At 38.6% G+C, this 15498-nt stretch overlaps 1 protein-coding gene across 1 annotated transcript; it reads left to right on the top strand.

The window, feature by feature from the left end:
• Positions 1–1189: 1189 nt before the first annotated feature.
• LOC112182042 lies at positions 1190–15075 on the top strand. The gene is made up of 16 exons (XM_024320471.2): positions 1190–1359; positions 1974–4686; positions 4934–5378; positions 6397–6625; positions 7128–7292; positions 7586–7858; positions 7978–8223; positions 9055–9447; positions 9556–10959; positions 11123–11179; positions 11529–11957; positions 12492–12715; positions 13204–13337; positions 13484–13753; positions 13839–14017; positions 14181–15075. The coding sequence occupies exons 1-16, from the start codon at positions 1339–1341 to the stop codon at positions 14277–14279; spliced, it is 7281 nt and encodes a 2426-aa protein (XP_024176239.1). The 5' UTR covers positions 1190–1338; the 3' UTR covers positions 14280–15075.
• The last annotated feature ends 423 nt before the right edge of the window (positions 15076–15498 follow it).

Here is a 15498-nt window from a genome sequence, read left to right as displayed (position 1 = left end):
AGAGATTGCCTGCAATACTTGTTAGGTCCATAACTTTCTGTTTTCTTTTAAGTTGAGGTATCTTACATTTGTATCATCTATGCTTAAGCCCCTTTGAAGGCTACCACAGAAACTTCCCTCTCATGCAATTCACTTCTGGCTCCTCCCATTTGAAGCAAAATTAGTTCTTCAAATTTGTTGCTAAGGGCAGTTATGTATCTGATTTGTTTATGAAGACATCCTAATCATCTCAGGGAACACTTCAACTTTGAACTCCTTACTACTGTTTTCATGGTAACATGACAATTTGCATCGACCTTTATCTTGCGCGACTGTGCAAAATATTTGTTCACTGCACCATGCATAAAGATTGCAATAGGCTTTAAGTACAAACATATAACAACTGTTGCAAAAGTTCACTTTATAAGCAGATTTGGACCTAGGTCCCAGAAGACGCACAAACTCCGCAAAACATAATGACTCCATCTAGAAGTTTGTTTCTAAGCAGATTAGCTCCGTCGTAGATTATTAACTAAAATCTTTAAATTGGGGATGGCTTTACTTCAATAGTTTGTACTATTGTTGAATGACAATAATACTTGACATGTAACATCACTCTGAACTAAAAATTCATCCATTGTGATTTTACGACTCATAAGTAAAATTGATACGAATCCCTTAATTCTTTATAAACCACAATGGAAAAGCTAATTTCGCACTAATAAGCAACTACTAGAATCAAACTCAAGACATTCCACTCATTTTTTAATGATTAAATTTTTACCACCAGACCAAATAATACTGTAGAACCGGCTCGTTTTTCAAACCCATGCCAGAAAGTGAAAAATAATAATAATTTACCTCCATATAATCATATTAACTCCCTCCGACGTCGTTTCCATCCTACCTTCTTCCTCCCTGCTATTTTTCACTCACAGTGTCACATCCATGGTAGACTCGGACACACCCACCTATCATCTACTTCCTCCAACTCAAACTCACCATTCCGGACTCTCTCCACCATGGACCCCACTCCCCATCTTCCTCTCCAGATCCTTAGATCCGACCCGACCCCTTCCGCCCCTAACCGATCCGACCCGCCCGGATCCGCCATCGACTGGCTCCCGGACTTCCTCGACCTCTCATGGGTCTCCTACGGCGCGTCCTCCCTCCTCGTCATCTCCCACTTCCCTTCCCCCCTCTCCGAAAACGAAACCGTGATCGGTCCCATTTTCCGGCAGGTTTTCGAGCTCTCCGGCGACCCCTCCTCGGCCGTCAGAGCCGTGGCTTGGTCGCCGGCAGTGCCGTCTCTCGGTGAGGTTGCGGCCGCGGCTGAGAATTGCGTTTGGGTGTTCTCGCATGATTCGGCGAGCTCCAAAGGTAGGTTCTTTACTTTCTTTTGGTTTTGGTTACTGAGAAAACCGAGTAAGATAATGCGGTGAAATGTTAAGTTTGAATCGGAAGATTGTGTAGCTATTTTGGGCGAAAAGTTTAAAGCTTTCTGTTTTGGTAGCTAAGAAAAATTGAGAGAGAGAATTTGAGGTTGAATGTTGAGATATTGAATTGGCAACATGACTTTGTGTTTATAGTAGTAATGAGGTGGCTAATTCGTATAGAAAGTGATATTCGAATGAGGCGAAATGTTAAGCTTTTGAATTGATAGTAGAGTTCAATGAGTGTGTAGCGCAGTGGGTTTGTAAATATTTGCTGCAAACAGTTTTTATGCTTTCTGTTTTGGTTGCTAAGAAATTGAGGTTAAATGTTATGGCGAAATGCTGTTGTTTTGTTTTGGTTGGTGAGGATCAGCATTCAATTACAAATTGGTTGTGGTTTTGTGCATTCATTTTGGCGCAAACTGATTAGTATTGGCTGTTGATAGGCAGTAGGAATGTTGAATAGGCTTTGCATGTGGATTCTTTTGTTTACAATGTGGTTTGGTTGTCTTAAGTTTCAAGTCTTTTTACTCATATTCAGGTTCTTTTTGTTGGAGCCAGAATGCAGTGCTTGTCAACTCTGCAAAGGTGGAGGCAATTGGATGGACGGGCTCAGGGGATGGAATAATTGCCAGTGGCGTTGAGGTTGTTCTGTGGAGAAGAAGTGGTAGGTCATGGGAAATTGCTTGGAAGTTTAAAGCAGACCAACCCCAGAGTTTGGTCTCTGCAACTTGGTCTGTTGAAGGACCTTTTGCAACTGCTGCTTATCAGAGTAAATGGCTGATTGAAGGATTGTTGACTAAGGAGGCTAGCAAATGTGTGCTAGTAAGCCAGCGAGATGGCAAATCTGAGTTTGTTAAATCTGAGCTGCGACATCCTCTTCCTGTCTCAATGATTCAATGGAGGCCATTAACTGGAAAACCTTTAAGCAGAGATGCAAAACATCCATCAAGGCATGTGCTACTCACTAGTTGCTTAGATGGAACTGTCAGGTTATGGTGCGAGGTTGATGACGGACGGGCAAGAAAAGTTGCTAAGGACATTAATGATCACAAAACCATGAGGTGGTCATTTTCTGTAGCCGCTGTAATCGAGATAAACCAGGCACTGAATGGGATTCTGGGAATTGATATTTATGTGACGTGGGCCATAGAAACTGGGGGTCTAAACAAAGCTAGTGCGGGGGCTAAAAAATTATTCTCTGCAAACGGTTATGAACATGACCAGCTCGGTAATTGTGAGTGGTTAATTGGGTTCGGTCCTGGAATGCTAGTGAAGTTTTGGGCTGTACACTGTCTCGATGATGTGTCCCCAGTAAGATTTCCCCGGGTTACATTATGGAAGACACAAGAACTACAAGTCCTGGAAGGGGGACATGTTCATAGGACTGGACTTTCAAATTATAATGATAGAATACCACTTAATAAAGTTGTGATCTTGAGGAACTGCATGTCTGGTCCACCAGTGGTCTGCTCTTTGATTCAGTTGTTACCTTGCAATTCATTGGTTTGGTCACTGTTGTATACTCAATCTTCAAATAATGTAGAGGATCTTACCCTCAATAAACCTGGTATGGAGAACACTTTATCATGCTCAGCTGATGGGATCTTGAATTTGGATGGTCATGCTGGAAGAATCTTACAAGTAGCAGTACATCCTTATAGTTGTGAGGTTGAACTTGCTGTCTCCTTAGATTCTGATGGATTGCTTCTTTTTTGGTTTTTCTCTACCATTTCCAACTATATTTTGGGCCGTCCAACACTAGTGCCAACATGGGATATCTGTGGGAAGCTTGCAACTCAAAGTTCATCTTCCAGGTATACAAGCGTGAGGTGGGCACCGGCAATACTAAATGAAGTAGCTGTTCTTCTTATGGGACATGCTGGAGGAATTGATTGCTTTGTTGTAAAAATTCATCAGGATGAGGAAGAAATTATAGAATGTCACTACTTATGCACTATACCTTTTACAGGTCATGGTCCTTATGAGGATGGGCCCAACAGTATCTCTACAATTCCTTTGCCTCCGACTTGTCATGAAACTCTAAGATGTAGTAAATTTATGCTTTTGGGTGTCTGGATGAATGGGTTTCAAGCTCTTTCATGGGAAATCACTTTACATACTTTTGATTTATCCAGAAGCTACTGTGACTGTGATTTTGAGACGGGAAATGGTCCTGAAAGTATGTGGGGATTTGAAGGTACTTTCACCAATGTAAGATATTGTCTAAAAGTAAACGCTTGCTCATCGCAGATACCTGATCCATACATCCATGATGAGGTTACAAGTTTTGCTGTGGTCTGTCAGGGTAGTTTGATGCGTATAGAAAAAAATTTGGGTCCTACTATTGATCAATGCTCTAGTTGTCCTGCTTATTTAATGGCAACAGGCTGCTCTGATGGTTCTTTGAAATTGTGGAGGAGTAGAATTGCTAAACTATCAACTCCTAACATTCCATGGGAACTTGTGGGTATGTTTGTGGCACATAAAGGCCCTATTAGCACTGTATGCTTGTCTGAATGTGGTAGGAAGATTGCAACCATCTGCAAGGATTTTTCTTCAAATACAGTTGGCACTCTTCAGATATGGGATCCTATACATCTTGCAGGTGCAGGGTCATTTGTGTTAGAAGATACAATATCCTTTGATCAAGAACTTGTTGCTTTGAATTGGCTACCTTTGGGAAATGGTCAGTTACTACTGGGAGTTTGCATGCTGAATCAGTTTCGAGTATATTCTCTTGAGCGTTGTGGTGGTCAAACTTTGTTAAACCCTGAAAAATCAGTGAAAAAGAACATCTGGGTCTGCATTGCCTCTACTCATACTTTCCCTCCCATTTGTGACTTCTTTTGGGGACCCAGAGCAACAGCTGTCTTTGTTCATAAGAGTTACTTTTGTGTAAATAGTCAGTGGTTGTTCCTTGTAGATAAGAAACATCTTGCTAATGGTCAGTCAAATGACATGGCAAAAAATTGCATGGGTTCTGCAGGTGGAATGAAAGAAGACACTAGTTCAATTTTCTTTGATTGTGAACTTCAACAATTTGATAAAACATTACTTGACGAGAGTAGAAGAGACTGCAAGTCTGGTACACCATTCAAGACTGATTTGAAAAAGGACTATCTATTGAGCAGCTTGTTTGTAGCAAGGTCTCAATTGGATTGTGCTTGGGGTACCAAGCTAGGTTTATGGACAATGCTTGAAGTGGTGGAGAATTTAAGTGGATCTCTGCCAGTTTACCACCCAGAGGCCCTCTTTATGAATATCTATTCAGGTATTAGAATTCAGCCCTTTACTTTTTTGATGAAATAGCATATCATTTTCAAATTCAGAAGTTCAACGGAGTGGTAAATAATGGTTAAAATGTTCCATCTGTGTGTGTACAATTTTGTCTCCCTAGTGGTAGTTTGTGTTGCCTTTTACATCATAAAAATCCTGTTTGGAGCTTTTTCAACGCTTGTTGTTTAAGTGTGCATATAATTACCGAGGTTAATAAAGCATGATATCTGTAATGTGTTTAGGAAATTGGAAGCGCGCGTATATTGCATTGAGGCATCTCAATGATTTTCTCTCTTCTGAGTCTTCTTCTGGGAGCAAGCATTACCCTTCAAAGTCGAGCATTTTCGTTCCACAGATTTTGTTGTCAACTTTTCTTGATGGGATTATCTCAATAGATTCAAACGATAAAGGATTTCAATGGAGTGGTGATGCAGTCACTTCATCTTCTCAGTTGCAGAGAGACTCTGGTCAGTTTACATACGACTCGTATGCTTCCAATAATTTGTTCAGTTCATCTTCAACAAAATATGGACTTGTTGACTTTGTTGAGCATCTGGAGAAGTATGAATTAGCAGCTATAACCAACATTGAGAGGATGCAGATTCTTGCTATCTTTGATCTTCTCAATGAAATGACTAATTCAAACTCTGGTTCTGCGTATGAAAGTCTCGATGAACCTGGACAGAGGTACTTCCTACTGGTGACTAATTGATTTTTGTATTTTTTCTTTTTGCCTTGATGAGAATGAGAGCTTTAGAGTTTAAGTAAAAGGTACATTTGCAGTAGACCATCTGTACACTGAAAACAATGACTAATAACCTAGTAGACAGCATATTGCATTATATTGACACAATTAAAGTGTATTATAAGTAACAACAGCCTGGACCCCTTTGCATAAACAGAATAAAATGGTATATCTGTAACCCTGTCCAAAGACAAAATTCCTATTTTTATTGTCGAAGCTCCTATTAATTTCTTTTTACAACACCATTCAAAAAGCAGCCAACAACAAAATAATTCCATAAACTTATGCCAACCTTACCCCGCCAATTGCCCTATTCTTTCTCTTTAGATAAAATTCCTGGAAATTCTACTTACTGGAATAACTGAGTTGAATCCTGAATTCAATTCGTTCCTAGTTTTGTGTTGCTGGAGTGGGTGTAATGGTCTGCTTAGTTGTTCTTTCTCGTCTGTATAGGATGCACATTAGAAAGTTTGATGAGATTTTCCAATGGTTGAAAAGAGGTTCAATGGTAGGTTAACCATCAAAAGCTTGTATTATAACATCACTCACTTTGGAAAAGAATTGGGCTTGCCCTGTTGCTTGCTTTAGGTTTTAATGCTATGGTTTATATTCAGCAGGTGGTTACAGACTTAAAAATCATAAATATTCGATATTTTGATAAACTTTGTAGTGAATATATCTTTGTTATGTTATCAAACTGTAACCTTTGAAAGTCTGGGCTCTCCAATGAATTGTTGTTTAGTTAACATATTTATATGAACTATTTCCTCATTACTATCTTAAATGTATTTATATAATTTCCTTCTAAAAAATATGGTCAGATCATTATTCATATTTTTTAAAAGTTCACATTTATATCGTTATTCTTAAGACTTATGAGTGATTCTAACATTTTATTTTTTATTTCATGTTTGTATATAATATATACCCATTTATCCTCCAAATGCTCCTTCTTTTTAGGTTCTGGATTGCATTGAGGTTTCAGCAACTACATTTTGTCCGGAAGTTTGGTAGATCAGTATCCGTGGAGGAATTGGTTGTGGACTCTAAGTTGATTGGATGGGCCTACCACTCTGATTGCCAGGAAAATTTGTTTGGATCTTTCCTACCCAATGAACCGTCTTGGCAAGAAATGCGGAATTTAGGTGTAGGATTTTGGTTTACAAATACAGCACAATTGCGTTCAAGGGTAATAATTCCTTCTGTTTTTGATATTACTACATCATGCACAAAATAAGGAAATGGCTCCTCTACCTTTTTACATCACCAGAGAAGTTGGTTCTTTCCCTTCAAATTTCCCGAATGATTTTGGTTTCTATCAGGCTCAGAAAGGCATATATGTGTTAGGAAGTACAAGTAATCCATAATTACTGCTGGTGAAATTTTCTCTATCCATTCATTTTTGGTAGGATATTTATACATGATTTTGACAAGGTTATCAAGGAAAAAACAAATTTGGTTTTGCATAATCAATGAGCTGTAAGGTTAGAAAGGAAGTTAATTTGGTTACCAATGTATCATTATGTTTATGATATCGAATATTCTTTACTCATCCTCGTCATTTATGACATACAATGCAGTAATTCAAATTCTCTTCCATGATATAAGCAATTTAGAAAACTTTGTTTTTCGGTTTTGTTTTTATTTTTTATTTTTTTAAAGACAGCATTAACACTTTCATTTCACTGTAGATGGAGAAACTAGCAAGGTTGCAATATCTGAAGAGGAGGGATCCTAAGGATTGTGCATTGCTATATATTGCACTGAATAGAATTCAAGTTCTGACCGGACTTTTCAAAATCAGCAAGGATGAGAAGGACAAGCCCTTAGTCACATTTCTTTCACGCAATTTTCAGGTGCTTATAAAGTTACTGACTGGTAATACATTGATATTTTATAAGAATATACAGAAAACAGTTCTAAAGGAGGCATAACTTCACTTTCTTTCTGAACCCCCCCCCCCCCCCCTCTCCCCCAACTTTTCTTGTCTTTATTGATGCCAGCCTGATCTCTCGCTCCCCTCCCCAAAACAACCACCGCCTTCTTATTCTTTCTTTGTTTTACTGGAAAAACTGGGTAGACTGTTGAGGTAATCATCATTTTCTTATCAATATTCAATCTTACTAGTGTGTGCATTTTATTTTTATAGGAAGAGAAAAATAAGGCAGCTGCCTTGAAGAACGCATATGTCTTGATGGGTAGGCATCAACTGGAGTTGGCTGTTGCTTTCTTTCTGCTTGGAGGTGATACTTCTTCTGCTGTCAGTATTTGTGCAAAGAACCTTGGGGATGAACAGCTTGCAGTTGTAATTTGCCGGCTTGCTGAAGGGCGTGGTGGACCATTAGAGAGACACCTAATTTCAAAGTCTCTACTACCATTTGCAATTGAGAGGGGTGACTCCTGGTTAGCAAGCCTTCTGGAGGTGCCTATTTTTAATAATCATAGGTATTTTTTTTTTTTTGGAGGACATGGTCACTTTCTGTGAGACAGTCCTGCATTCTCAGGTTTCATGCCTTATGGATGACTCTCATTTATTTGCAGTGGGAGCTAGAGAACTACTGTCAATCTTTTATAAGCATGCTTGGACTCCAGATAAATTCTGCAACTGAGACGTATGCAACTTTGTCCAGTGGTGTTGCTTTTTCAGACCCAAATGTTGGTCTCTATTGTCTATTGCTAGCAACCAAGAACAGCATGAGGAATGCTGTAGGGGAGCGGAATACTGCAATCCTGAGTAGGTGGGCAGTATTCATGACAGCCACTGCCTTAAAGAGATGTGGACTTCCAGTAAGTTTACATATTTTTTTGTTCATGCAATTGTATTGGATGATATATGCTGGATTTAAATGTAGATTTTAAGTGAGGTTGAAATTTCTATAGAATTGGCCTTTCTTATTGCCTTACCCTTGCATTTTTCATCTGGTATCTGTTAGAATATGTAGTGTTAAGACCCTGATAATTTATAAGGCACAAGTTTTTGTATCTAGTATATTGATATTCCATGAACTCTAGGACTTTCCCATCTAAACAAGTTTCTTTTCTTAAATCAGAATATATTGATAATAGTACGATATTTATAGCTGTTGTCAGACACTATGTCTCATACTGTATCAATATGCTACATCATGAGATTATCAAAATGGGGAAAGCCTACTCATCAACTTACATAATGTGCTTGTGGGAAAACTGACTTCACTTATTTCCTGGTTTCTCGTCTGTTTAATTTTATCAGAACATATACACTGATCTGAAATGAGTACCATGGGTATCATATGTGTCCCATATGTTACATCAGATTGCTAAATGAAAAAGAAGCCTCCCTGCCAATTCACATAATGGACCTTTGTGAGAATGATTATCCTTGCCCAAAAAAGGCTCCTCTATACTATTTCGCATATCTTGAATGACTGGGTGCTAGGAATCCATAGAGAAGGTGGAAAAGTCCTGCCCATATATGGCTTTTATCTTAGCCTGCACCTGCTCCCCCATTGTGCGCAACTAGATTTTGTTACATAGGTTATGGATGGGACAAATCCCTGATTTTTAATTTATATGAATAATGCTATGCATTCCTTTCTTATAAGGATCTGTGATTAATCTATCTCATACTTATTTAAGCTTGAAGCTTTGGAGTACCTTTCATCTCCCACAACCATTCTTGGAGACACAGATCTAGGGACTGTATCAGATATTGGGGATTTTGAGAAGCTAAATGGAATTCTGAATCCTTCTCCAAAGAATTCTTCAAATTGGTTATCAAGTAATGTGGCATTCCGTGTGGAGTTCCTTGCCAGATTAGATTTGGCACTTCAATACTTATCAACATTGGTAAGAGAGCATCCAAGTTGGGCAGATACTGTTGTTGCACCTTCCAGAGCTATTTCACATATAAATGAGTGCGAGAATCATGAACATGTAAAAGTTCTGGGGAGTTTCCGCCAGAAATTATACACAGCACTTCATCATTTGGAGCAGAAGTTTTCAGTGGTTCCTTTTCATCTCATCAGCATGGTACATTCGTAGGCTATGATATCAAGATGTCTAATTAGTTTATCTTACATGCAACGATTAGATATTGTCCTGGAGTGACCTTTTATTTTCCACTTGTCAATTCTACAGGTCTTGCTCTCACTGTACAATCGTGGGCTATGGTTTGTTGGGTACGAAATATTACATTCATATACTTCTCAAGATCCAGATCTCAATAAAAGCCAAATAGTTATATCCCTATTGCATCCTCTTATGCATAAGCAACTTTTGAAGGCTACCAGAGAAACTTCTCTTTTATTTTCACGCGTTATTGCTGCCTGCAGTATAACTTGCTCTAAACTGAAGTCAGATTGTTTAGAAAACAATGTGTCTGGTGAAAGTGGATCTTCAAGCTCAAACGCTTGGGAGTATTACTTTCAAGGTCTTATCCTGTCACTTCGGAGTTTAAGGAGTGCTTTGCAAATTATTTCTGTCTCATCTACTGAAGACCTCATCATGAAACCCCTTATCATCATTGATTGGATTGAGTATTATGTACAGTTTGCTTGTGCATGGCTTCAAAAAAACTCAAAAGTTCTCTTCCTATTAATGCAACCACTTCTGATCACATTTACCAATGGGCATACACCTTATGAAGTTGATTTGATGGATCTGAAGAAAATCCTCCCTCAGATTGCAGAATCGGTGACCCAATATTCTTTGATTGATAATGTATGCATAGGCCTTCAGGGTTCTCAAGGTACAGATGTAGCACATTTAATTCCAGAAGATGAAAGATGGCAGATCACAGGGGCTTGTTTGTGGCAACACATATCCAGACTAATGAAACATAAGATAGGTATGTTATCTTATAAACTTGATGAAGGCTGTATTTCTGGTGTTCCCGATGGAAAACATTTCTCATCGGTGCCTTGCTCTGAAAATTTGGGTCCTGATGACAACAGAACTGAAGAAGTGATTGGGTTGGTTTCATTGTCCTTGGTTAAATTATTAAAGACCACTCTTGCACATGTTTCTTCTTATCATGTGATGCGTCTAGCATCACATCTGCAGCATAAGATGGATAATGGGTTGCATGTAATGACTCTTGTTTGGTTAGAAGAATATAACCAGTCTCAGACCAGAGGCCTCAATCAGCATTTGAATCAGGACATGCTCAAATTGGAGACAATAGGTGAAAAACATGGATCTGACATATTATGGGATATTTGTGCAGATCCTAAAATAATATCTGAGAGTTTCACGCAGGAAAAAATAAACTGGTCTCACTCCCTTGATCATAAACCGTCTAAAGGATGGAATAACATATATAGAGGCGTCACAACTGTAGATGAGACTGAGGAAACTCATAACCATGAACTTACGCCTAAGAGTACTTCTGCCAATAGTGAAGCTGGATTACCTTCTAGAAGTCTATTTCGCAGTGGCCACTCTTTCCTTAGCGGATGGCAGAAAGATACAACCGCTACAAAGGAGGTCTCACCTTTCCTGAACCCAAAAGAAATATACAAGAGAAATGGGGAGCTTTTGGAGGTAAGCTTCCAAATTTCTCCTAAAGTTTTGCAGTTTATAATATATCATATATTGATCACTGCAGCGTAAGGTCTTCATATTAAATTAGGGTTTAGGTTTTGTAACGGAATTTTTAGAGCTTTGTTAGTTTTTGTTTCGTAATGAAATTCTCTATCTGGTTCAGGCATTGTGTCTCAACTCTGTTAATCAGAAACAAGCTGCTCTTGCAAGCAACCGAAAGGTAAGTCATGGACTGAAATTCCATCTCGTGACAATTCTTTCAATATTTTTGAGTAGCCTACCACCTTCTATATTCTTTTACTCTCAATTGTTTGATTCTATTAGCATGCGGTGTACACTAAAGTACAATATGATCCTCCAATATTTAGGTCATGAAAAAGAATTTAAAAAACAGTACGAGCCTGGATGTATGCCAAATTATTGTTTGACCTCCATGACTGTCATTGTTTGTATACTTTTTATGCTAGGTCTCCAGTATTTTTTTTTTTTTTTTTACACCATGACTTCCTAGGCCTTCATTAGGGGAGCACATGCAGAGACCAATAAATGTCAACTTCTTTCTGATTCAGGGCATCATATTTTTTAATTGGAAAGATGATATGCCTGATAGAGATCATTCAGACTATATCTGGTCAGAGGCTGATTGGCCACTGAACGGGTGGGCTGGTTCTGAATCAACGCCAGCTCCAACATATGTATCTCCTGGTGTTGGTCTTGGAATCAAACAAGGAACACACGTTGGACTGGGTGGAGCAACTGTTGGTGTAGGATCTTTGGCAAGGTCAGCAAGAGACTTGAGAGGTGGAGGAGCATTTGGGAATCAAGGTTATCCTGGAATGCGTGTGTCTGGTTTAGGTTGGGAGACTCGAGAGGACTTTGAGGAAGTTGTTGATCCACCACCTACTGTTGAGAATGCAAACACAAGGGTTTTTTCCAGTCACCCATCAAGACCTTTCTTCTTGGTTGGTTCTAGCAATACACACATTTACTTATGGGAGGTATGAAGCGTTGACAGTAAAAATCATTCTAATGTTTTCTAATTTTATTAGTCTTTACATAATTTTAGTGCATATTATTTAAATTGCATGATAGTATAGCATTTTGCTAGATTAGGCGCCAAGTATACCATGTTTTTTTGGTTGGTTGCTGTAGCTCTTTGGCAGCCTTGTTTGTGATTTGTTTGCGAAGATATCCTAATCATCCCAGGAAACAGTTTATATATGAGCTCTTTACTTTTGATTCATCTCTCCCCTTATTGACAAACTTGTTTAGGAGCAAGGAACTAAACATGAGTACATGACTTGAAGGTGAACTTAAATTATTCATGGGACGTTTTTGTTTTTTCCATTGGCCTTCAATATATTTATCCTGCATGCGTGCAGACTTATTATTCCCCAATGCACCATAAAGAATGCAGTGGTATTGGTGTACACACATAACAACTGCAGCAAAAGTTCACTTTGTAAATGCCTTGCTAATTGCTAATTGTCACTTTTAGGGCATATAGCTGATGTGAACTTTTATCAATGCAGTTTGGCAAAGACAAAGCTACTGCAACTTATGGAGTTCTGCCTGCTGCAAATGTCCCTCCACCTTATGCTCTGGCATCGATATCTGCTTTGCAGTTTGATCACTGTGGACACAGATTTGCTACCGCTGCCTTAGATGGAACTGTATGCACATGGCAGCTGGAGGTGGGAGGAAGGAGTAATATTCGTCCTACAGAATCATCTCTATGCTTTAACAGTCATGCATCGTACGTAATATATAACTTTTAATTTCGAGACAAAGTTCTAATAATTTCTTTTACATCTTATTTGTATTTGGGATTTTGCGGGAATGACGGTCATGCATCAGGAATTGTTTCAAGCTTTGTTTCGGTTTGGGACTATAGATAATATCTGTAATCATCCAAGATAAAGTTACAGTAATTTTTACTCCTAGTCTGTACTCTATGATCATACTAGAAACTGATTAGTTCCTATTATTCAACAGAATTTTGTGAATGTGAACTTATACTGCTTAGCTCGACTGTTCTTGTTTGCTTAATATTAATTGCATCATTAGGCTTTGTATAATTGTTTATCTTGACTGTGTCACTATTTCGCTGTCCTTGTGGACCTGTGGTTAGTGACACTCAATTTCAATCATCTTATTGTTATTATTTTCAATTTATGTGTGTGTGTGTATTTTTTTTTTTTTTTTTGAGGTTTTGTCATAAATCAACTGTGATTTCTTTTGCAGGGATGTTGCTTATGTTACATCAAGTGGATCAATCATTGCTGTGGCAGGATATAGCTCCAGTAGTGTTAATGTGGTCGTATGGGATACATTGGCTCCACCTACTACCTCACGAGCTTCCATTATTTGTCATGAAGGTCTCTCTCTCTCTCTCTCTCTCTCTCTCTCTAATATTCTGGTCTGCCAAGTTCTAGGAGATTTGCTTTTCTGCTTTTGCAAGTGTTTCTACTCTGTTAGTAAAAGTTTGTTCTTGTATATATTGACCTCGTCCTTTTTTGTGAAGGTGGGGCGCGCTCTCTTTCTGTTTTCGATAATGACATAGGAAGTGGATCTATCTCACCCCTTATTGTGACTGGTGGTAAAGGTGGTGATGTTGGACTTCACGACTTCCGGTATATTGCTACTGGAAGGAGTAAAAGGCACAGGCATACTGATAAAGGTGAACAAGCTGTGAAGACATCATCAAATATTGATCATCATCCTGCGGATGGTAACAGATTTGGGGAACAAAATCAGAATGGGATGCTGTGGTATATACCAAAAGCTCACTCAGGTATAACCTACTGCAATTAACCGTGTTTTATTATTTCTATGTCCAAATTATTAGTTCTACTACTGATCAATTAATCTGGGTGAAGGGAGCGTCACCAAGATATCCACAATTCCAAATACCAGTTTGTTCTTAACGGGAAGCAAAGATGGAGATGTTAAGCTTTGGGATGCCAAGAGAGCTAAGTTAGTATATCACTGGCCAAAATTGCATGAAAGGCACACATTTTTGCAACCAAGCTCTCGAGGTTTTGGTGGAGTAGTTCAGGCAAGTCTTCTGTTTTTGCATTAATCTTGCTAAATTACAAGTTCCACCTAAAAATTTATAACTATTTGTTAGATCTGCTAAGAAATATCTGTTATCTTGGAAGCACATATATCTGTTTATGTAGCTGCATGTGCTAAAGCAATATCACATCCACATTTTACAGGCTGCTGTCACCGACATAAAAGTTGTTTCACAAGGTTTTCTTACATGTGGTGGAGATGGAACTGTAAAGCTGGTTCACCTCAAAGACCACCAATATTAGAAATGATGAAGTTGATCACAAGTTGCATTCAAGCATGGTACAACTGCAGAAAGCATTGCATTTTGTTAACTGCACAACAAGTTCAGTTTGAACAAAGTGAGAGATGCATCCCATATTGGTCAACTATGTCTGGTCTCCGGCATATGTATTATATTATAAACGCGGTGGACAATTCAGATTCCTACTGCTTGTATCCAGAAGATTGAAGGAAGTGAGACATTTTGTTAAACAGCACAAGTTCAGGTTGAAGTGAGAGATACATCCCGCATTGATCAACTCTTATGGTCTCCAGCATCTGTATTATAACCCCAGTGGACATGTCAGAATCCTACTGCTTGTATCCAAAAAGATTCTTGCTTGGAGGCCCCGAACCTTGTTACTTATTTTGGATAGCAAAAAAGATGTCCTGGCTTAAAAGGTTTTTGCCAGTACGATACAATAGGAAAAATTGTGATTGCTTCTTCTGTTCTTCAGATTGTTACTGTGATCTAGGAGAGAGAAATCTTATCAATCAACTTTGTTGGAAGGCAGGTATGATTGACTGTCGGCGATTAAATCCTCTACTGCCCTCCTAGTTCCTTTGATGAGCTAAAGCACCAGGAAGAGTATCCAACTTTCCTTTATAGTTTTCTTGTTCGCTTATTTAGACAATGTATATAATTCCAAGAGAGGGAAAATCACAAATTTGTACCTGTAAAATGTTGGATTCTCTGAAAGTACTTCATAGCTTTTGGTATATTAGGATCTGTATAGCGAATTTCTTCAAATATAATGAATTTTGGATTTCTTTTTCGAGTGCGGTTATAGTCCATCCAGGGTGATCCAGCTCTTTAATCTCAGTCTCAACTTTTCTAATCGTCATTTTTTATGGTGGTTATGACAAAAACTACGTGACCCTTTTAACACCAAACGTTGTCTTGAACGTTAACACAAGATAAAACATCTTTCATGTTTAGACTTTGTCTTGAACATTTACACAAGATACACATCTTTCATGTTTAGACAATAAGATATCTCAATAGTATTGCACTTTTTACTGTCGAAGTTTACTGCCCACAGAGAGAAGGCCAGAGAGAAGCGTGTGGAAGTGGGGAAAGTCATGAACCATGGTCTGTGGCCTGGGTGTGCAAGCCAAAGTCAGAACCTGTGGGCAGCTCGTAAAAGTGAAGAAAGCACAAGCTAAACGCGTGGCATAGAAGCTGTATATGTGGCATATGCA

Source organism: Rosa chinensis, chromosome 1, assembly GCF_002994745.2.
Source record: "Rosa chinensis cultivar Old Blush chromosome 1, RchiOBHm-V2, whole genome shotgun sequence".
NCBI classification, from domain to species: domain Eukaryota; kingdom Viridiplantae; phylum Streptophyta; class Magnoliopsida; order Rosales; family Rosaceae; genus Rosa; species Rosa chinensis.
Note: the sequence above shows the minus strand (reverse complement) of the source record. Positions and strands in the feature narration are given on the sequence as shown.